The 23676-nt window shown below is 51.0% G+C and overlaps 1 protein-coding gene across 1 annotated transcript; it reads left to right on the top strand.

Moving 5' to 3' along the window:
- The first annotated feature begins 9198 nt into the window (after positions 1-9198).
- LOC144139787 (uncharacterized) lies at positions 9199-18001 on the top strand. Its single transcript, XM_077672045.1, has 3 exons — positions 9199-9531; positions 11414-13349; positions 17958-18001. Exons 1-3 carry the CDS (start codon positions 9199-9201, stop codon positions 17999-18001), a joined length of 2313 nt encoding a protein of 770 aa, XP_077528171.1.
- The last annotated feature ends 5675 nt before the right edge of the window (positions 18002-23676 follow it).

Below are 23676 nucleotides of genomic sequence, written 5' to 3'. Positions count from 1 at the left end.
ATTATCGATGTAATTATTAATGGTATTTACTTATTAACAGTGAGCGGTAGCGGTTGGGTAAAAATGCACACGGGCTGCCCTCACTGCCAGTTGTGAGCCGGGCACGCTGTTTGGCGTTCCGTCTGGACGGAACGCTAAGCAAGGGCTTTATCGAAATCCCCGTCACCTTTTCTACGCTTGATAAAGAGCGCATCCTGCACCTGTAGTAACTATTTTTAGTCAATCCACGTTTAGTTTTTAGTCAAGTTCACGAACAAAAACACAGCCTCCGAAAAAAATTGATCTGGGTATTGTATTTCTGAAACGTAAGGGCGGAAAGTACATTGCACGATTTCTTTCTCAGCCAGATAACAAACGGTGATATAATCGCAGGAATAATATTGGAATAATACTGCAGCATTTGATGTTGGGACCATTTTTACAAGGGCCGTGCTCACATTTCTCGAAATTTTTATTTCCCCAGAACGCGTATGTGTCAAAATTGGAAGGTTAGCAGCAAAAGTAGATAAAAAGAGCGTTAAACTTAAACTGCACCTGTTGACGTGTTGGTACAGTGTAGGGTATGGGGCATCTCATAGCACCATTCCCTAGTAGGCTGCATTGCAGGTGCTTAAAATTTAAATTATAGCCTACGTCTGATAATGTAAGTCCCAAAACCTGTGTCACCGAAATCATGCAGGTGCCATTGATAAAACTTTTTTTTCACTTATTCTCTACAACTGCGATGCCGCTATCTACCACCAGCTCAGCTCCAATTTCTAAAATTTCAGTAATTGGCGACAGTGCCAGTGTTTCACTAAACTACTTAGGTACATTGCCGCTTTCCAGTTTTCGCTACAATTTGCGTAGCGTCCCATTGCAATTTTTGAGGTGAAGATGTGGGCTAGGAGTCCCCTTTTCTTATATTGATTTGATCAATCGTGTGGGGGCACAAACAAAAAAAATTGCACTTTCCAGCCACCTCATGATTTCCTGTACAAGCTGGGTCAACTTTTCTAGTGTAGTCACACGCCAGGAGCATCTTCTAGTGGTAACAAGGGCCGAGCACCAGGCTTGTACCTATTTTCTCAATAGGTGCCCGGCACCACCAAGGCACACGAATGCACATGGCGACTTCCACAGCTACGCTGCACACCCTACTCAGTAACCGCCTGTGGTAGGACATGCCGCCAGACTCTTCCTCCCTTCGGCAATGCGGTGTTGTAGAAGGCCGGGGCCCCACCAGATTGACAAAGGTCGGAAGCCCCTCGCAAGGGTACAGGCAGCTTTCCAGGTGTGAGTTATCCTTTCAAAAGTCCGCACACGACCAGGGACACCTGTACTCATTAAAGAAACCAGTGGGTGCCCGGTGGTGCGCGGATTCGAACCCAGTACTTCCCTCATATGAGGCGAGTGCAGTACCTCTGTGCCATCGCTGATGAGGCATAGCCACATAACGTTTCACCAGTGCGCTACAGAAAAGTTGTGTCCACGTAATCTAGGAACACACTGACCGCCAGGCTCATAGGTTAACTGCAGAGGGTTTTCTGACACCAGTGCTTAAGGCGGTTGCAGACTGCCTCCGTATCAAGTTTAAAAGGCAAAACCAAACGGCAGAGGCCCGGTGAAAACAAGGTTAAAGTGATGCCCTATCTTCATAAGCCGTCGCACAACATAAAGGAAATTGTTTCATGGCACGGTGTTCGAGTAGTGTTTTCCGCGCCATGGAAGCTGTCCAGGCTGTTCACGCACATTGAAAATGCCAATACTGGGAGATCAGGCAAAGGTGATGGCGGAGGTGTGGGTCCTATACAAAAATTACAATGGTGTGTAAATGAGAAGCACCAACTTCACAGTCTGAAGGCCTGGCATGAATACATTGTACTACATTACATAAGCATCTTCAACTCTCACCGCGGCTTCATGGCTGTAAACGAGGTGTGCTTGAGAAGCAGCGGCTTTACAGCCTGAGGGCCTCACACGAACCGTTCCAGCGTACTACACAAGTCTGCAATTCTTGCCGGAGCCTTCTAGTCAGAAGCAACAGCCCACCTCTGCAAAGGAGCAACATTAGCACCTCGAAGGACTGACATCAAACCATTTCAACCTGCTGGGCAACTGGTTCCTATTCTTACTGCAGCTGTACAGCCAGAATATTCTTGAAAAGCAGCGACATGAAGTGCTAAGAGCCGGAAATATTCTGATATGCCACATCATTTTCTATTCTTGCCGCAGCTGCGTAATCAGATGAAACTGTGCATACTTGAAAATCAGTGACACACCACTCTGAAGCCCCTCCAACTCGTCATAGTTGCTAGAACAATAATAACTTCCAAGTGTGTGGAAGAGGTGTTGAATCTAAACAAACTAAAGATTTATGGGAAGTCTCTGAAACAATTGTCCCACTTGGTAGAATAACGGCTCTATCATTGCAAGGGGACGCTGGACACCTGACTGTTTCCCAATACACTTTGTAAACTCCTTTGGAAAAATTTATACTCTACTGTTAAACTGCACAAGCACCAAAATGTAATCGTGAAACTTCAGCCATCACTATGAAACACAATTTCAAAAAACACATTTTTATTGCTCACGAAGGCCATTCTACAAACTCTGAAGAAAAATAAAGGAAAGATAAATTGCTGGGTTCATTCCTCAGAAATGCACTGCACAATTCCAAAATAACTTTAATAGCTGACAACACTTCAGACAGAGTCCAACACTCCAAACAAAATAACGGAAATTTGAGATCAGCTCCGCCCCTTTGATGCCACCGCCATTAGCAACGGGAACAACAAACCAGCAGCGTATCAGGCATAATAAAACACTGCGTGTATGTGGATTTTAAAACTTAATTTATCAAAAACACGTGAGGTAATGCTGCGGGGCCACATACTTTCAGCTTTCTGCAATGACGGGGTCCAAATCCAGCAATGTCTTTGGTACCTTTCTCATAACTTGTAAAGAATACTACTGTTGTGTCCTATGTAGTGGCGCTGTCGTCCCGTACTCCGGAAACACAGCCGTGTGTGGAAATTGCGGTGCACAAAACTGACAACTGTCTACCTCCGTAGCCAGTGGTTGAACCTGCTTCACGTGTGGCCGCCTCGAGGTCACTTTCAACAGTACTGTAGAAGTTTGCGTCGCGGACGTGGAAGACGCTCTGCCCGAGTCGCCGAAATTGATCCAGAGGAAGGCGCTGAGAGTGACGGGAACATTCTTACTGTTCACACTGACAGTTAAGCATACGGGTGTCTACTTTGATGTCGGGGTTCAACCTGTTCTCTCGCATCACCCCCCCCCCCCCCCGCATCATAACACTTTTAATGGACACTGGCTCAGCTGTATCGATAATAGGAAAACAACCTGTTCAGAGACCTAGTTGAGATAAAAAAATCGCAACTAACATTGCTGGATTTTTCACGTCGAATAATTCCTGTGCGTGGACAGTTCCCTACCCTCACTGCGTACAAATCGGAAACAGCTGTAGTGACCTTCCACATTACCCCAGGGGGAACATAACTTCTGGGTATTGATGCCGTACAAGCTTTTGGTCTCCAGATTGTGGGCACAGAATTACGCTGCCTTACTATGGCCAAACATCTACACAAACCAAGAAAAACGTTGACACAAGGCCTCAAAATGCTACGCCACGAAATGCATACACAGCACTCAAACAAGTTGTCTCCGCACTCCACGAAACCACCCGAGTCAGAAGAAATAGTGCCTCTGGTGACGTCTGTACATCAAGATGAACTGAGACGGGCGACAGTGGGGGATAACACTCTCCGAGAAGTTTCCCATTACGTGCAGACATCGCGGCCGCCCCACAAGAATCGGGCACCTAAGCTGACTCCATACTATGGAGTCCGAAAGGAGTTGACAGTTGTTGATGGCATGCTCTTCCGTAGTAAGCGCATCGTAGTTCCTGCCAAGATCACAGTGACTTTTGTCCAGCAGGCTCACAAAACCCACCCTCGTATCGCGAAAACCAAACAGCGCCTACGAGAGAAGTATGATGGCCAGGGTTAGGCAAACATGATGAAACTGTTATCCGCAGTTTTTCCATTTGTCAGCACGCGGACAAAAGTGCGAAGATCTCACCCACACCACTTCAGCAAATTCCTCTTCCTGCCAAACCTTGGGACAAGATAGCTATTGACATTGTGGCTCCTTTTGAGTTTGCACCTGCAGATTACCGATTTGCCATTTCAGTAGTTGATTATTTTTCAAAACGGCCAGAAGTGTCTTTCTGCACGACGTTAGCACTCACACGGTGACGAAGTTGCTTCTAGCACTCTTCGCACGGTTGACTTCACGTCAAGGGAATTTGAGTCCTTGCTTGAAGACCGTGGAATCAACCACATCTTTTCTGCCGTGTACCACCCAGAGGCAAATGGCCTCGTTGAGAGATTTAATTGTGTACTGAAGTCATACATTCAACTGGCTCTACTGGAGCAGCGTCCAGTGAAGGAAACTGTGACTGAGTACTTAGGAGTATACAGAGCCACCCCTCACAGCACCACCGGTCTTTCCCCGGCCGTTCTTCCACATGGCCGGCGCATGAGAACTTTTTTGGACGTCATTGGTCAACTGACAGCTGACTTCAGCACAAATCATTCACGGGAGACCAGTCCGCTCGGAAAAAGAGTCGCAGAGTGTCAACGAAAAAGTAAGGCATACGCTGAGCAACAGCGAGCTGCAAGGGTCCGAAACGAGTTCCTGGACCATAGGGCACTCCATGTTACGGACCACTATTGAAAATCTACGAAAAACTTGGTCGTTGGTCCTTCTATCTGGAAGACGGTCGAACTTGGCACGCTTCACGGCTATCAGCGGCATCGAAAGAGGCATCACCAGGGCAAGAAACTAACAAGGACAACTCTTGCACACGCATGCTCCCGTTGACGGCCGACCAAAGTAGAGCTGCACCATCGAAGAGTTGGATCGCTGTACCGGGGGGTCCGCCACAAACACAATCTGCGAGCTCATCCGCAGATGAACTTGAGTCTTCACGCGCTGTACCACCACATGTGCCACCGAGCCCACCACAGCCGCAAGGTTCGCAGCCACAAAGTCTGGCTCCAGGCTCTGATTTGATTTAACAGCTGTCAGGGCTCATACAGACAGTGACTGTATTTGTGACTTCTGCGTACAGACAGTGACCGCATTGGTGATTGTTTTGTGTAGACAGGACTGTCTAATGATTATTTGTTGCCAGGGAGGGAAAAATGTAGTGGCCCGCAGAAGCACCAGGTGCCGCCATATTATCCGTAGACGCCGACATGTGGCACCACCTCTGTAATATGCGTGCACACACACGGTGTGTAGTGCAGTGCATCTGTACGGCCGACATAACTACTTATGCTTACGAACAACCATAGTCGATAGCAGCCATGAAACACTGTATCAGCCTTCATTAGGACACATGAAGGCTGATACAGTGAAAGCTGATCTAACCTAATGTGTCCTAATTCTAACGGTTGAAGGTCCGAACGAACTCGCAAGCGTGTGCGCCAATGCGTACGAAACTAGCGCCGGCCGAGCTCGACATCTCGCCGTCGCGCAGACGAATTTTCGGGTTCGAGGATCTTCGGGGCCAACGAACCGTTCCAGCACGCACAGCCGCGACCTTGCTTCGTATCGTAATCCCTTCACAGGAGGTTGGCCGTCATATCGCCAACCAGCAAAGGTAAAAATAGAAACGAGGGGAGTAAGGAACAGCAAGAAGCGACGAGATAGTGCCAGTCGTCGCGTAAGTTTCGAATGGTGTTGGCTTGCTGCTGTCGTTACGAGCTCGTTTCCAGTTTAAAACCACTGAAAACTTCAGTTTGTTCAGTTACGGCAGGAACCCTTACGTTAGCTCGCTCCTGGGACATGCTGGCGCTCGTCGCCGACTTCGTCAAATCGCTCTGACCTTGGGGAAAAAAATGCCGTAAATTTAACACCGCGCATTCACGCTCGTATCTTTCTGGTCGAAGCAGAGAGCTCGCGCGAACGGCTTTCCATACACGACACCGGCCAACTGGCATAAGTGATACTGCTACTGAAATTGAACTATTATTAACCGTAATCAAAATACGGAACATACGTACCAGTCTATATTCGTCCGTCGCGACGGGGCTGACGAGGCAGCGGTGCCGACGGCTGGGCGTTCGTCTGTTGTGGCTGTCGCGGAATGGTCGCTTTCCCGTCCACCGCGTATCCCACAACTCTTGCCGCTCGTGCACTTAGAAGCATTGAGCATTCAAGTGGTGTGAGGTTGTTAAATGCAAGCCCGAGCTCCTCGGCGAGAGTTTTGTTCTCCGGATCAGGCGATTCCATGACTAGGGCTGCGGGTGCACTAGGTTTTACTAGTATTTTAAAATGGCCGCCGTCTCGATCGACTCCCGCTTGTGGGTGCTATATGGAGTCGACATACTAAGTATCTGTTTCATGGACCGGCTCTATGACGCCATTGTACACGTCACGGAATGTTCAATTTTAGCGGGAGATTTAAAATTTTGGCTTAAATTGCCTTATTTCTCAGTGAATAAAGCATCATTTGCTTCCGGGAAAGCGCTTGGGGTACTATGAAACACCTAATCTTTCGAATAAAACAAACTTTTGTTTTCTCTTCATGGCTCCTTTAAGCCACGTGGAATTTCTGGGCCATCCGTAGCTTACATCGCCGTCTTTGTCACCTGGCGGGGTATATAAAGACCTTGCGGTGGTAATTACATTGGTAATTAGGCGTTAGAGGCTTCACTTGTGAAAATGGAATCAATTTTGATGTTCACTTTTGAGTGGTCAGGTTTTTTTTCGTTTTTGAGGGTCGTTAAAAGGGCCCGATTTCTACTCGTTGGTTAGGCGTAAACTTACGCTTCGGGAATAGTTCAGGAAGTCACTTGGGACAAACGAAAAGACCACACTTGTGCGGACTTAGCAGCGCGGAACACTCATCATTGGAAAAAAAAAACTCGCAGTTAGAATATCCGGGCCAAACTGATAAAAAAACTCCCGTTGTGCATAAAGTTACTTGTCTTTTTTGTTCTGGCAGCGACTGCCGGGGGACTTGTGAACTAAAAGCAGACCTGCCCCCTCCATGTCTAAATTAAGTGACTGTTGCTTTTAATAATGTTTGCTTTTCTTCTCCCCCAGTTGTAGGGAGGCGCCGTGGTCTCGGTAGACGGATGCTGCCTACTACATAAACGGCGAACGGCGAAGACCCCCTCACGCCCACACGCACGGTCGTGTTCCATTTCACCTGATGTGGCACTTTGCGCCTCTGACGCTCGAGGTTACCCACATTGGTGATGATAGTGGCATGCGCTTATGAGCTTATGTTAGTGGAACTAAGGGGGATGATATTGACACCACGACAGAGGAATCCGGGGCAATACCCATCCGGGCGTATACAACCATTTGAGAGCATCGTCATCCTTCCTCTTCTGTTTCTTATCATCATCATGATCTACTAAGAGATGAGCTACGAAGAAGGCGGACGTGGAGAATTAGGGCAAATAAGATGAGAACGAGAATAAGGGTTACAGTTCTCCCTCACACACATATTTTCGATCGAGTACGCTTTCGTATAGTACCAGTGCCCTGTTAGGTCACTCAACGCTGCAGCAAACCCTCACACAAGACAATGTTTTCACCACTTTGCCGCCCCATAACGATACTACAGTAATCATCAGTGGTCCGGAGCGTGCTGACTTTCATATTTTTTTATATTAGCGTGGACACTCGTCATCAAAATCTATTTCCGCATGCATTCGCGGCCGAGAACGAGCCGCCGCGTGCGAACGCAGCTCCATTGGAGCCACCCCACCTTCGAGATTGCCGATGCTCGGCGGCCATCGCGAGCGCTTTTGGCCTCGGCATTGTCAACCAGAGGAATTTGTCAAGACCACAGGCGACCAGTCCTGAGCCTAGTGAATCTCATCGGTGGAACTACTAGTGCAGCGACCGCATTCACTGAATACCTCTGTCATGTGTCAGGGCATCCCCGGAGAGGGGATGCACTAAACCCCCCCCCCCCCCCTTCGCCAAAAGTGGAAGAAACGAACCAAGGAACGGAAATTTGGAGTGCGCGCCAGGAGCGCACCAATGAGCCAACACCAGCGCCGAAACAACGAGGAATCCTGGGCAAGTATGGCAGAGCACTGGTCATCCAATCGGAGAACGCCGCGCTGGGGACCAGTGGCGTGATGGCCATATATGGACATGCGAAAGGCAAACAGCCAATGAGAGTGCGCCACGGGAGAGCCCAGGGGGGATAAAAGCGGGGCGCACAAGGAAAAAGGGGGGGGGGGGGCGAGAAACCGGGAGGCAAAAAACCAAAGAAACCAGGAAGCGGCAGGATCACGTGCGTTTCAAGGAACGAGCCATGGGGGACGCGCCCAGGCCATCGACCATGCCATCCGAGCCTGGGCGGGAGTGGGCCGACTTCGCATCGGCACCGTCATCCTAGGTGCACCACAAACCTGTGTCTTCGTGGCCCCAGCGCCATCGGTCGGGCACCAGCGGCCAACGTCCACGCTCCGTCGACCTTCGTCTCGACGGCCCCGAAAGGCTAAGTTTGTGCCAAGACTGCCTGGGACCTCCAGCGGCAGCGGCTAGCAGGGGGTAGCCAATGAGGAAGCATGCCACCGAAGGGATGACTGCGCGCGTCGAACGCCGGCATCAAGGACCTCCAGCGGGAGCGGCTACCAGGGGGTAGCCGCAGAGGAAACGTCAGGACGCGCGGAGCCCACGCCGTCCAAGTAGTGACCGCGCGCATCGAACGCTGGCATCAAAGCGAGACGAGGACGGCTACCACCGAGTCGCGGCCCCGCAACGGGTGTGACACCTCAGCGCCGACGACAGCGGGGTAGGCCAGTCCATTGTAGGTGCATAGTAGGACACAATTTAGGAGTTGTGGTAGGAGAGACTTTACTAGGACGTTTATGTAAACAGTGGATTTTGAATAATTGGATAGAACTTTATTGTGGAGACGTTTTGGGTTTTGGTGCAAATTGTATTTTGAGATATTTAGTTAGTAGTTGAACTTTCAATTCTTTATTGGTTGAGTGCAATTTATTTATTAAGTGATTTGCTTTAAGGGGTTTTTCCAGTGTGTATTAAATGTTCGTTGTGTTAAACCTGTCAGCGGCTTTCCTGCGTCCACCTCTCTGAGCTGGTAAAGAAAACCTCACCATCGGTTCACGTGGCAACCTCAACATCGGCTCTGGCATGATGGGCTACTTCGCGGCGAGCAAGGTGATGGACAAGGCTGCCGCGCCCACCAGGGTTACGGCCGCCGATGTGCACGTCGCTCCCATGAGTGATGACGTGGTCGTCACCGTCCAGAACGAGAAGCCGAAAGAGCCACTTCCGTCCTCGGCTCGGCGGAAAGACAAGCAAGTGCACGCCGACGACAGAGTGACTGTGCCGTCCGCGTGGCCGATGCATCTGCCCACTGCAGGCGGAGTACCCTACTCCGGCGTGCCTGGGGAATTCGTGCTGATCCCAGCCATCGTCGGGAGTCTACCGCCTTCTGCGCTGCCATCGTCGCCCAACACGGAAGATGTGCGTGTCACGGCTGCGTCCTTGGCTCCAGCTGCACAACCCATTCGGTATGCAAGGCCTTAAAGGAACCATTCTCTCATCGGCTGAGCCAGAGGCGCGCGACCAACCAGCCTCCCCGCTTCCTTGGGCTGCCGCTCTGTGGGATCCAGCAATAATTGCGGAGATGATCAGCCCTGCGATCTTCAGCATGCCTTGGGACGTAATCACGTGGCAGTGGTAGTCGGCGCAGCGCAGACCGCTGGTGTCGGGTACGACGCTAGTCGAACCCGCCGAACTGGGACGCTAATTATTGTGGGTTTGCGACCGATCGTTGCCCCTTCAAAATGGAGCCCAAGGGACATTGGATCCAAATGCCAGCTGGATTCTTCTTATGCTCGTGTTAAGTTGTGGAAGTTGACGTAAACTTGGGCTTTGCACGATCTAACGGTACGCCCGGGCGAGAAGTATTCACTTTTATAGCGAAGGATCGAGTTGCCTAGCGAGTGGGAAGCGGGGAACTTGATGTCTGCAAGAATTTATACTTTTTTTGTACAACCGAAACTGAAATGTCTCGGGCTTTTTTGCCTCCACTTTTTTTCTGTTTAAAATATTCTGCCTCCTTTTCAGCTCAGCTATCCTCTCCATGTGGTGTTTTCGTTTTGCACTGAAGCTGTTCTTATTAAACACAAAGAAGGGCAGAATTTACCTTGTACAAATGCGCAACACGTTGACGAAACAAATTACAAATTTTGTCTACTTTATACACTATCGTGCAGTTTTGCCCCTTCCCTGTGCGGTCTCCCCGAGCTGCTCGGACCGCTTTTCCTTTTGGTTTTTATTTTTCTTAAGTGCCGCCCGTCCCGCTGGGCTTCATGCCCCCGTACGTGCGTGTGTCGCCGTGGCCGCCGGAGTGGAGGTGCTCGGATAGGCACTTCCTTCCGCATACCTGCCTATGACCCTTGACCCACTTCTCTAGCCGCCGTTGCTCCTTACCTTGCTTTCACGGCACCCTTTCCACTCGGCGTTTCTTTCTGCGTGCAACCGCTTCGCAGTTGCCGCCCTACCCGAAATATCCACTCTCTACCCTCTATCTTAATTAATCTCCCCGGTTCTTTTTACATCACTCTTCTGCACTGCAGTTGTTACTTTGCTGCAGCATCGCTTGCGATGGTGTGAAGAAAAACTGGTGATAATTGTCAACATCTGCAATCTGTTACTATAAAGTGGATCTCCGCAAAAATACATACTTCGGAAAGTTGCGCCCCTCGCGCAATCACTGTACAGAGAGAGCAACCGTAGAAAATTAGAAAACATAAACTTGTAACCGTGTGAATATATACACCATGGGAAAAAGGAAACCAAAGAGTATAGAACAATAAACAACCGAACGTATTTGTCCACTCATAGCAATATCTGCCCATAGAAAACAACAATGCAGTCAGAAGGCCTAAGAATGCTCCGTATTAGTAGACAGTTGTCTAAATACCTGTACATATTTACATCCAGATTTTGTAACATCACTTCTAGATTCGCGGGTCTGAATGTAGACTCTTTTAAATATGTAAAACGTGTGACCCAATGGGGACAGCACTGCACACGTTAGGTCCTGCATCCCAGAATGCTTTGCTAGAGCTTCCTGTTACTGTCACTCCTCCACAGGCTATTCGCTAACTTGATAAGGCACGTAATAACAGCTGTATACTGGGGGCATCCCTGTGACAGACGGGCTAACCGTATAGGTCACAGCGGAGAGGGGCGCGTGCGTTACCACCGCCTGGCTGAGAGCACAGCTCTGCCTATGGTGGCCGCCCCATCCGCCAGCTGGAGAACAGGAGGACCGGACCTGGACCGCTGCCAGGCCTCATGTCCTGCTCTCCCAGGGGATGCCCTCCCCCTTCCGCAGGGGCCAGTGCTTCTGCAGACAGGCCGTGCATGGGGCATCGGCACAAGCCGCCAGCTGCTCGTCCGCTTTTTGTTGGATTCTGGCAGTCAGCGGACCTTCATCCGACGCGATGTGTCCCGCGCACTCGATTGTCCCGTCGACGGGGTCGAACGTCTTACCATTGCTACTTTCGGAAACACTCGCACGAGCGCACCTGTTTCGTGCAACCGGGTCTCCTTGACGCTCAAAAGTCAGCACGATGGCCAGCGCATCACGATCGAGGCCCTAGAAGTCCCCAATATCTGTAACGTCACAAGCCCGCCCGTCAGCGAAGAGATTCTCACTTCGATGGCCGCTAAGTGTCAAGTTGCGGCTGATGCCCGGCTTTCGGCCACGTTTCAGGAGCATCAGATAAGCGTGCTGATCGGGTCGGACGCATATTGGAAGGTGGCCACGGGACGAATTTCTCGGATTTCTCCCTCGCTAACAGCCGTGGAAACAGTTCTGGGCTGGACTATGCAAGGTGCCCAACTTGAAGGCCCAAGTCCTTCGACCGCGCACTCCAGCGCGCTGTTTTTGTCGCTCGGGGAAGCGCCCCCTGAAGACGCCGCCGCTGACGTTGAATTGTCGTCCATGTGGCGCCTGGAAGCAATCGGCATTCAGGGATCATCGGAAAACTCAGGATTCAATGACCCCGCCATCCTCCAGTTCCAGCAGGGAGTTCGCAAGGCAAGCGACCGCTATGAAGTGCCCCTTCTAATTCGAGAGCCGGGGCTCGATGTCTCCGATAACAATTATCGGCTTGCAGAGCAGAGGCTCTGTATGCAGCTCAAACGCTTCCGCGGTCAGCCAGATTTACTAAGGCAATACGACAAGACCATCCGCACATACTTTGATGAGGGCCATGCGGAACGAGTGACCTGCGACAAAGAGGATGGGAAACCGAACACCTACTATATGCCACACCATGGTGTCGTGCGTCGTGATGCTGTGACAACCAAGCTTCGAGTTGTTTTCGACGCGTCGTCCCATGTTCCCTGCCATCCATCCTTGAACAGCGTGCTACTGAAAGGCCCAAAGTTAGACGCAAACTTACTGAAGTTGCTGGTTGAGTTCCGGTGCCATCACGTCGTTCTCGTGGCAGACATAAAGAAAGCGTACCTGCAGATGGTTATTCGCGAGGAAGATCGGGACGCTTTAAGGTTCCTCTGGGTTAAGCACCTTCCGAATGAAGAAGACCCTCTTCCTCAGATAGTCCACTGGCGCATGACAAGAGTGCCATTCGGAGCCACGTCTAGCCCATTCCTACTCGCCGCAACACTTCGTCACCACCTAAAGGAATGTAAAGAGCAGTTCCCAGACACGGTCGCCAAACTGGTCGACGCGTTTTACGTGGACGACCTTGTCGTCGGGGTCGACAACGCCGAGCAAGCCAAGCGTATCTACGCCGAGTCGAGGTCCATTTTGGCGGGTGCTGGTATGGAACTGAGGAAATGGGCCTCGAACCTTTCGTCCCTGCGAAGCCAATTCCTTGAAGACAACGTGGCTTTTGAAACGGAAGGAGGGGACCCTTGTAACATGAAGGTGCTCGGTATGCAGTGGGACCGCTCAGACGACAGTGTCGTGCTAAGTGCGGACAATGTCGCCACCTTTGTATCCACAAAGCCAGTGACAAAGAGGACAATGCTCCAGTCGTTCGCGCGGCTCTACGACCCTCTAGGATTTCTGGCCCCTTTCACAGTTCGAGCGAAGATCATTTTCCAAGACTTATGGAAACTGCAGCATCCGTGGGATTCACCACTGCCGACGGCTCAACTCAATGCGTGGAACAGCTGGTGCAGCGAGCTCAGCGACCTAAGACGCATTTGCTTGCCACGGCATGCCTTCACGATGAAGTACACGGAACACGACACTCGAGAGCTCCACGTGTTCGCTGACGCAAGCCTGAGAGCCTATGGTACTGTAGTCTACGTCCGGTCGTTATCGGAAACCGGAAGATGGGAAGTGAACCTGCTGCTCAGCAAAGGCCGCATTGCACCCATCAAAACCACCTCTCTCCCACGCCTTGAGCTCCTCGCCTGTTTGATAGCTGCCCGACTATTTGATTTCCTGAAACGGCTACCGTGCCTGTCAGAAGTTCGGTATTTCTTCTGGACCGATTCAAAAATCGCCCTCCATTGGATTTCGGGGGAACCGAGCCGATGGCCGCCATTCGTGAGAAATCGCGTGTCCGAGATACAACGACTGACACAAGGCCAAGGGACGTGGGCTCATTGTCGCAGCAAGGATAACCCAGCCGATTTGATTACTCGAGGCCTTGCCGCATCCGCTGTCGCAGCCACGGAAATGTGGTGGCATGGCCCACATTGGCTCGCACTGCAATCTCAGGATAGGCCAACGGACAGAGAAAGAGTTGCGGACGTCGGTGAACCGCCATCTCTACAGACAGCTTCATGCGCGCTAGTAACAACGCCAGCTGAGCCGTTGCTAAGTATCAAGTCGTACAGTCGGTACTCCAGGCTTCTTCGGGTAACTGCCTGGATACAGCGCTTCGTCGAAAATACGCGAAAGTTAACGCATTCAGCAAGGGGACCACTGACGAGCGATGAAGTTCTCAAGGCGGAACGCTACTGGCTCCGGTTCGTACAGAACGAAGCTTTTCCGGAGGATATGCGAGCGTTGTCACGTGGTCAGCGTGCCGGAACTGCAACTCGCCTCATTTTACTACGGCCGTTTTTGGACGACGATGGAATCCTGCGCGTCGGCGGACGCCTACAGCAGTTAGGATCCTCGGTTGACACCCGTCACCCCGTCATCCTGCCGGGCCGTCACGACTTTTCCCGGCTACTAATCATCGCAACCCACCAGCGCCTGTTGCACGCGGGTGTTGACAGCACTCTCACAGAACTGAGAGACCGATTTTGGATTATCAAGGGTCGTCAAGTGGTGAAGACAGTGCTGCACGGATGCTTGCTTTGTCGTCGACACAAGCTCACACCAGAAACAGCTCCAGTTGCGCCTCTACCACGAGATCGTATCACTGAATCCAGTCCGTTCGAAGTTGTCGGTGTAGACTTCTGTGGACCGCTGTTCTGTCGCACGAAGAATCCTGCGCAAACAAAGGCCTACGTCGCCGTTTTCTCCTGTGGTGTGACACGAGCCGTCCACCTTGAGCTCACATCTCAGATGACGTCATCGAGCTTCTTGTCTGCTTTCAGGCGGTTTATCGCTAGACGCGGTATTCCATCGACAATTTACTCGGATAACGCCTTAGCCTTCCACCACTGCGCACGCTCTCTCCGTTCGGCTCCGGAAGACCCCGTCCTTGATTTTTGCAGCGGCCGCAACATTTCCTGGAAATTTAACGTCGAAAGAGCTCCGTGGTGGGGTGGTTGGTGGGAACGCTTAATCCGGCTCACCAAGGAGACATTACGGCGAATTCTCGGCCGCAGTTGCCTCACTACTGAAGAGCTGCAGACGACGCTTTGCGAAGTCGAGGCAGTAATTAACAGCCGGCCCCTTACGTATATCTCGGCAGACGCGGCTGAGCCATACCCGCTGACCCCAGCGCACTTCTGGCTGGGCAAAAGTAACACGTGCCTGCCTCAGCAACTCGGCCTTCCAGAACCGCTGTCCACGGGCAGCGAGCTACGCAGACGAGCTCGGCACCGTCAGATCGTAACGGAGCGTCTTTGGCGTCGATGGAAACGAGAGTACCTCCTGTTGCTCCGATCCGCTCACGAGGCAACAGCGCAGCTTCCCTCCAGGCTCCAAGTGGGGGACGTAGTGCTCGTACAGGACAATTCGCCGCCGGCCTTCTGGCAACTTGGGCGCATTCTTCAACTATTTCCCGGACGCGACGGAGTTGTGCGCTCGTGTTCCCTACGCCTGTCATCGGGACGGGAAATACGTCGTCCAGTGCAGCGGCTGTGCTTTTTTGAAGCAAACCCCTGATCAACTTGGGGCCGCGGGAGTATGTTGAATAAAGAGAAAGAAGCGCGCCACGAGGCAGGCAGCGGGGGCTCGCTCCACGAGCGCGGCTCTCGCGGCAGTCGTTCGTAGGCATCGCTGATAACCGGACGTCTGGTTTACTGGTTCCCTTTCGCTACACATTCTCTGTTGGGCATGTCGGGATTGGCGGCTGCCCGACATCGCGGGCCAACCGCGCTCTGCGGAAAGGGTAGCATTCACGTGGTCGTGGTGAATGCTTGCACGCTCGTGTACTCGCAGACTTCAGTGCACGTTAAAGACCCCACCAGGCTTCACGGTGGCCAAATCATTCCTCAGAGCGACGATTACAACTAATTAGGCAAAATTATAGTCTTAGGGGGAGCTGCGAACTTCGATTCGGCAAAATTTTTTGTTCCTGTGTAAAAAGGTTGGCAAGGTTTCTTAAGAACAACATTGGTCATTGAATAGATTTAGAACAACCACGAACACTTGGCATGAAGGTTTATATAATACTGGTTCATAGTACACAATGCACACATGGTACACACGCACCATCGCTGCATTACTTTTGTGATCAATAGAACGCATTTTGCGATAGCTATCACGCAAGTACACGTCACAATAAAAATGCCATTGTTCCGACTGACCACCAGACATCGCTCTGTCCGCTACATTCTGGAATCTTATGACATGCTATACCATTACAAACTGAACTGAAATGGCGCTTACACGAGTGAAGCACGACATGGAACGTTCTTGGACTGACGCTCTTTGATTAGTCGACAGCAGTACTCCGCAAATGATACGAGTAGTAGTAGTAGCATAGAGCAACGAGTTGAGCAGTCTGTAAAAGTGCACCTCCGAAGACAAATCAGAGCTGAAAACTCCAGAACGAGCAAAAGGGACGAGCACTGGGAAATGGGAAAGTGCGGGAACGGCCTGCCTTTAACGCATGTGTTATCTGATTTAGTGCTGTTTTCTTTCAACAATGAATTCGTTTCCTGCAATGTTGAGGGATGGAGTTTTATGAAAAATGAATGACTGTGCACCATACGCTAACAGTTTTCCCTGTGTAAAAAACGCTAAAATGCCGTGAAGAAAAGCCAACTTTCTATGACGATGGTGAATTCTCGCGGGTGAAGTTAAAGAAAAACGTCTGAGTGGCGGGAATTGATTCTGAGTCCCTCGCGTTATGAAGCAGTTAGCTCCGTTTAGAGGTGGTCCGAATTAAGGCTAAATGCAGACGACAACCAAAGAATTCGTCGCGTGAAAGATTCGGGTATATCCATCGTCTTCACAAGAAGAAATTATGCTAGACGAAATGATTGTAACCTTCGGGTGTGACCGTGCCTTCGCTGTTGCGCAGAAGAGTACACTTAACAGCCTGATTGTTCGTATAAAGATGCAGCGAGCAAAGGGCAACGTCATTTCCTATCGCGTGCAAGTTGCCGACAGTGACATTTCGTTTGGTAAGCCTCGCACTCTATACGCGCTACCAGCAGCAACATACCATTGCTACATTGATGTGCATTCCTTTGCCCCGTTGTGACTACAAAGATAGCGTTTATGTCGTTTTGATTCGTCTGGAGGAGAAAGGGCATGAAGAGTATGAGGTTGAGGAAGAATTCAGCACGTGAGGTGAGCAATGCCGTATCCGGCGCGCATCCCCTCTTGAACCGCCGACGTCGCCGATCTCGTCAGGGAACGACTCCTCCGCCGGAAGCTCCACCTTTCGGATCCGCCTTGGGTAAGCTTGCTCGACGCGAATGCAACTAGTTAGCGATTCACGAGCGCTAGAGGCCCTCCACCACCACTGAGATACAGGAACGCTGAGGTCGAACGGCTGCAATGAAACTGCTTTGGAGGGAGGCAGCTCACGCTCATGAGCTCGTGCTCGGAGGCGACGACAATAACGACGATGGCCATAATTATGAGTGGCAATGCGGGTATTAGAAAGTTGGATATCTTGAGAGGCGACTTTCGTATTTAAGCTAAAAAGTCCAAAGTTTTTCAGTTCATGTAAAAAGACATACTCTGCTTTTTAAAAAGTCTGACATTTATGACACCCCTCTTTTCTTGGCTCTTCTATTTTACATGTATTATGGCGAGTCGACTCAGCTGATCTTGAACGCCAGCAGTAGCCTTTGGTTTCAAAGAGCCATATTCTGCCACCCACTCCCTCCCTTGTCTTCTTTGTTGTAGTTGATAATTGATCAACTCCTTTAAGCAAGTATGTGGAGTGACCACGGCTTGCGACCACCAAAAAACGTAGTTCTGAGCATTGGAGAATCCCTATCTAGTTGTCATAAGACATTGTAATCTTCGCATCGTGACGGTAGTATTAAACTAGAGCAATAATGTGCGTCAGATTAAGAATAACATTTTGAATATACTGCATTTATATTGAACACTAACGGAATAAAAATATTTTTTCACTGGTTTATACTCTCGAGGGCATGCATTATCACCATCAGTAGTACCAGTGTGCATGGATGGGCAGACGACCACGAGTAGCCCCGTGTGAACACAGTTCCATTTCAACTGTGGACCCTCGAGGTTGCTGGAAATCGGCAGCCCACCAAGACCCTTTGTGCCCCTTGGAATCCTTCACCAGAGAGCTTCGACAAGACCACCGACGATCCGTCATCAACCCTGTGAACTTAAACTTGTGAAACTACAGCCAGAGCAGCAATCCACTGACGTCGCTAACATTTGCTCTGGCATGGTCGGCCACCCCGAGACGATCGCGAGATTGTCGCAGCTGCTTCTGCCGCCATTTTAAATACCGCCGAACAGTAGGACAGCCCCGCGATCCCTTTTGCTTTTCTTCACCCAACGGGTGGCCCAAATGGCGGAGTAGATGTGAACGCGTCTACACGACGTCAGGCCTTCACGACGTTTGAACACCAAGTAAATGACTTACTCAACATCATGGGGGACAAGTCTGAGGACATCTTCAGCAGATTTGAGCTCGCCCCTGCCAGAGCAAAGAAATTTAGCGTCGGGGTGGACCGCTTCAAGAAATATTTTATTCCTCGCCGCAATGTGATCTACGAGTGAGCAGGCGTCAACACGCGGGTTCAGAAAGAAGGGGAATCTGCCGGAGACTTCACGACGGCACTTCACGCACTGCCCCAGCATAGCGAGTACGGCAGCCTTCAGGAGCGGATGGTTCTTGACCGGTAAGTCGTGGGTATTCGCGACAAGAAGTTATCTGCCAGACTACAGCTTAACCTTTACCTAACGCTTCAGAAAGCCCTACAATCCGTACGCCACCACGGGAAAGTCAGGGAACAGCATGCAGAGCTTCACTCCGACCTGGCAGCTGTCAAAAAGGTGGGCGGTACACGCCGTGCATAGAGGCAACGCACACGCAAATCACCTTCTAACTCTACTCAAGGAAGACCCGCGATTAACACGTCTCAGGGCTCGAGGACTTGTGGTTGGTGTGGTAGAGGTTCTCACTCACGATCTTCCTGCCCAGGAAAGGACGCCAAATGCAACTCCTGTCGCAAAAAGGGACACATTTTGTCGGTATGCCTCTCCAAACGGGCGGACAACCAGGAGTTCGAATTTGCGTTTCTTGGCACTGTGAGCTCACCTGGCGTCCACAACTGGGAAGCTACCGTCATGGTGCAAGGACAACCATTGAGATTTAAAATCGACACGGGCACAAATGAAACTGCACTCTACCCAGAAGCATTCGCATGAATTCAACATCGTCCTATTTTGGTGAAGTCTCAAAGGGAGCTCCACGGGCCAGACCGACGGTCGTTGTCTGTACAGGAAGTAGCATCACTGCAACTAGTTTTCCGAGATCAACAGACCACTGAAGATGTCTACGTTCTCGATGAAGTGCGCTACCCTCTCCTCAGTGAGACCGCAATTGAAAAGCTCCGGCTGATCACTTGCCTCAACTCTAACAGCCACACAGTCAAACCTAAAAAGGAGTCCCACTTCACTTTTCACTGTCCTGGGCACTCTGCCAGCAGAGTACGTCTTTCCCTTTCAAGATGGAGCGACGCCATTTTTACTGTGCTCTCCTCGACAAATTCAGAATCCCATTTACAAGAAGACCAAAAAGGAACTGGAACGGATGGAACATACGTCATTTGTCGAGTGGACGAGCCAACACCCTTGCGAGCTCTAATGATGCCGGTGGTGAACCCCACAAGAGCCATACGTGTGTGTGTGTGGACTTCACAGAGCTAAACCGCTTTGTGCTAAGGTAATGCATCCGATTTCTTCTCATGAGCACACTTTAGGACTGCTCGCTGGCGCAAGAATGTTTTTAAAGCTGGATGCCAGTTCAGGTTTCTGACAGATTAAGCTCGCTGAATCACGCAGGAAGCTAACGACATTCAACACACCACTTGGAAGTTTTTACTTCAATCTCCTCCCATTTGGCATTGCCTCAGCCCCCGAGATATTACAGAGACAGATGAACACAATCTTGGAGGGAATACCCCGGGTCTTCTGTCACATAAATGACATTCTTCTTTGGGGAGCTACCACAAAGCAGAATAACGAGGCCCTTCGTACAGCTCTACGACGCCTCGCCCATGTAGGAGTCACTCTCAATGAGGTGAAGTGCGTGTTCTACGTCCGAGAGCCCATCTACTTGGGGCACAAAATCTGCCAGGAAGGCCTCCGACCAGATGAGGCCAAAATCAAGGTAATCACAAACGAAATCCCCGGCGAACAGGACAGAGTTTTAAAGAGCACTAGGTATAGGTATGGCAACATACGTAGCTTGGTTTGTTCACAACTTGGCGGAGGTGTTACAGCCTCTCACTCTGCTCCGCTCCAAGAAACATGGGTGATTCAGGTATATATATCAACAAACTGCTTTCGACAAGTGGAAGCGGCTTCTCACTACAAGTCCAGCCCCCGCTGTCTATGACGCTGCAAAGGAAACCGTCGTGACAGCAAATGCTTCTTCATTTGGACTGGGAGCCGTTATTCGTCAACGACTGGCTAAAGGAAACTATGCGGTCATTGCCTACGCTTCTCGCCTGTTGACAGACACAGATAGTCACTCCACAAGCCGCTCATTCCAATATTCACCTCCAAAGCATTCGATGGTCTCACGCCAAGGCTGCAGCGTCTGCGGATGCACATGATGCGCTACTCCTACGACATAGCCTACGTGCCGCTGAAAATGTTTTGGCTGCAGGCGCACTGTCACGTGCACCGCTCATGGCTACAGATCCCAGGGATCTAGCTGAAGAAGTCGAGAGCTTTGTACGTTTCGTGACGTCAAGCGTGCCCTTCAAAGCGCTATGCCTGCATTGGCTGAAGGACAGTCAACAGGAAGACGGATTGTTCATACAACTAGGGAGGTTTTGCATCAAAGAATCGCCTCCTGGAAGAGACCTGTGTCCGGAGGCCAAGCAGTTCTTCCATTTCGCAACAAGCTGTTTAATGAAGGGGACATTCTTTGGTATGGGACAAGAGTAATAGTATCTCATTCTTGCCGACCAGCTATCCTGCGTCTACTGCATTAGGGACACTTCCTAATCACGAAGACGCTGGCAAAAGTAAAAGAGGCAGTATGTTGGCCCGGAATTTTACGGGACATCGAATACGTCATTAAGTGCTGTCATAAATGCGTCGAAACTACCCTAAACAGGAAAAGGCCGCTCAAACCAACACCATTTCCAGAAAGGCCCTGGCAGCCCACAGCAATGGACCTTTACTTCGAACATACCAAGTTGTGGCTGCAACAGCTCCTCGACATGCGGCAAAGGATACCCATCAATGATAATTGCCTTATTCGGTTCCCGGAGGTCCACACACAGCCGAATGTCACCGTTCTTTTTCCGGACGACGACGAGTGGCGAAACCCACTCCGAGGCGTCGACACGTTCAATGACATCATTGTCCTCGCGGTGTCGCAGCTCGCTAGACACTGGATCACGGAGAGCAAGAGGCAATCGCCGTAGCTTAGATGCAACTGGAGTCACTCCTGGCCGCCATTGGATCTTATGCGAAGCGTCTTTGACAAGACCCAACTCGCCATTGAAGAGATGTTCGAAACCCGGGGGCACGTTCACGGGACACTGCACTGCACACACCGATGCTAGTCGACACGTAAGAGACGCACCGTCGATCTGAATACCCAATTGTTGGATGGCGTCGAGTCCCAAAAGCGATGTCCCTTTGTCTGTGACGTAGAATGTGACGGAGCAAGACTGTTGCAAGACTTGAACAGGAGCTTGGAATGAGCCGCGGATGCCGATACGCTGCTTGGAAATATTCCACAAGTCGATTGAGGCCTTCGACAAGGCATGCTGTTTACTGAAATGACGCTTGAAATCTTCGGCAGTCATCAACGACACGGATGCTCAGGTATCGACCAAGAGTTGCATGGTCACTCCGCTGACTTCGGTCCTTTCTCGGAGGATTGTTGACGCCAACTTCCGCTTGGACGACTAAGTCCTTCCTCGAAGAAGCGCTGACTGATAAGACGGAAGATCTCGAAGATGAGTTGATCTCCGTGGATGTTGGATGCTGTACAGGTTCCGGTGCCGGAGCGGAGCCCGTAGTTTCCTTCGAAGAAACTCGATGAACTGGTGCCGGCTTGCGGCACATCGACGCGAAATGTCCCCAATTGTTACAAGAGTTGAATTTCAAGACAATTTTGAAATGCTGAATTATGACATCTATTTCCGCATCGTTCGCACAACTGAAGCTTGCCTGCAAACTTCTTCGGCTGGACTGTACCGCGAAACTCTGCAGCTGACTGCGAATTGAAACGTCCATCTTGGGGGCCACCATCTTGCTTTCCCGAACCCTGTGGAATGACGTCACGGCCTCCCCGGCTGGCCAGGGCATCTTGAATTCCTATGCCGGCATCTTGAGCGCACCGGCTTCCCCGGCGGCCCATGCCATCTTGATTCTCCACGCCGCCATCTTCGCGACGTCCTACCGCTTGTACTTGATGGTGATGCGAACCGAAGGCTTGATTCGCCAACGACAACGACTCAAAACTCCGACCAATCTCTTCAGCTTTCTCCAAAGACAACTTTTCACCATAAGCGAGCAGCTTTTCTCTAACTTGGGGGTTAGACGTCTCATGTATAATGTGATCTCGTACGCGCTCCGCGTACGTCAGACCGAACTTGCAACGTACGGCTTTCTCATTTAGAACGGTCACGTATTCTAAAAAACGTTCCCCCTGTAATTGACGACGGCTTGTGAACTCGTGTCGTTCAACAAGCGTGTTTGTAGACGTGGCGAAGAGCCGGTCTAGCTGCTCCACGAGTTGGTCGTATTTCGAAACGGCCGAAGCCGATGATGCGGTCACACTAGAGTCGGAGGCGGAGTCGGTCACGTTAGGGTTGGTCACGTTAGAGTCGATCACGTTACTGGCGTCCCTCCTTGCTTCATCCTGCTCCATCTCGGCAAAATACTTCCGTTGCCCCTCCCTACCCAAAACGATGACGAGCGCCGACGCGTGCCGTCCGTCGCTCCACTCGCTGCCGCCAGCCGCCTCGAGATGGGCCTGAAACAATTTTTTCCAGTTATGCCACGGAATCAGAGGCGGCCCCGGCAATTCGAGGTCAAAAGGCATAAGAATGCTCCGTATTAGAAGACAGTTGTCTAAATACCTGTACATATTGAAAGGCCAAGATTCGAGGCAGCCTTTTATTCAGGCGATCGGGGCCGAAGAACACCAGATCACACGACGATGATGATAAACTACAAAATGAAGAAGTGGCGGAGGCCACTGTGTGATGATGGGGATTTACAGGTGATGCATAGAAATGCGCCCTTGTGAGGGGATTGGCCCTCACACTAGTTCGTCCCTCCAAGCGATGCAGCCACCTGACCCAATCCGTCCCCACACTATTTCCTCCCTCTTCGCAAAGGCAGGCGCCGGTCGCCATCAGTCCTCACGATATTTACATCCAGATTTTGTAACATCACTTCTAGATTCGCGGGTCTGAATGTAGACTCTTTTAAATATGTAAAACGTGTGACCCAATGGGGACAGCACTGCACACGTTAGGTCCTGCCTCCCAGAATGCTTTGCTAGAGCTTCCTGTTACTGTCACTCCTCCACAGGCTATTCGCTAACTTGATAAGGCACGTAATAACAGCTGTATACTGGGGGCATCCCTGCGACAGACGGGCTAACCGCATAGGTCACAGCGGAGAGGGTCGCGTGCGTTACCACCGCCTGGCTGAGAGCACAGCTCTGCCTATGGTGGCCGCCCCATCCGCCAGCTGGAGAACAGGAGGACCGGACCTGGACCGCTGCCAGGCCTCAAGTCCTCCTCTCCCAGGGGATGCCCCCCCCCCCTTCCGCAGGGGCTCAGTCGCTGCGT

Source organism: Haemaphysalis longicornis, unplaced genomic scaffold (genome assembly GCF_048455015.1).
Source record: "Haemaphysalis longicornis isolate Haplotype H1 unplaced genomic scaffold, Haemaphysalis longicornis Haplotype H1 scaffold_5, whole genome shotgun sequence".
NCBI lineage: Eukaryota > Metazoa > Arthropoda > Arachnida > Ixodida > Ixodidae > Haemaphysalis > Haemaphysalis longicornis.
The sequence above is the reverse complement of the archived record's forward strand: the minus strand, read 5'-3'. Positions and strand labels throughout refer to the sequence as shown.

Excerpts from the sequence above, each read along its gene's own strand:
- LOC144139787 (XM_077672045.1), top strand. The coding sequence starts at position 9,199 with ATGGGCTACTTCGCGGCGAGCAAGGTGATGGACAAGGCTGCCGCGCCC. Across the intron at positions 9,532-11,413 it reads CGTCGCCCAACACGGAAGAT|GGGCCAGTGCTTCTGCAGAC; the intron begins GTGCGTGTCACG and ends CCCCTTCCGCAG. Across the intron at positions 13,350-17,957 it reads CGCAAGCCTGAGAGCCTATG|AGAGCTTCGACAAGACCACC; the intron begins GTACTGTAGTCT and ends ATCCTTCACCAG.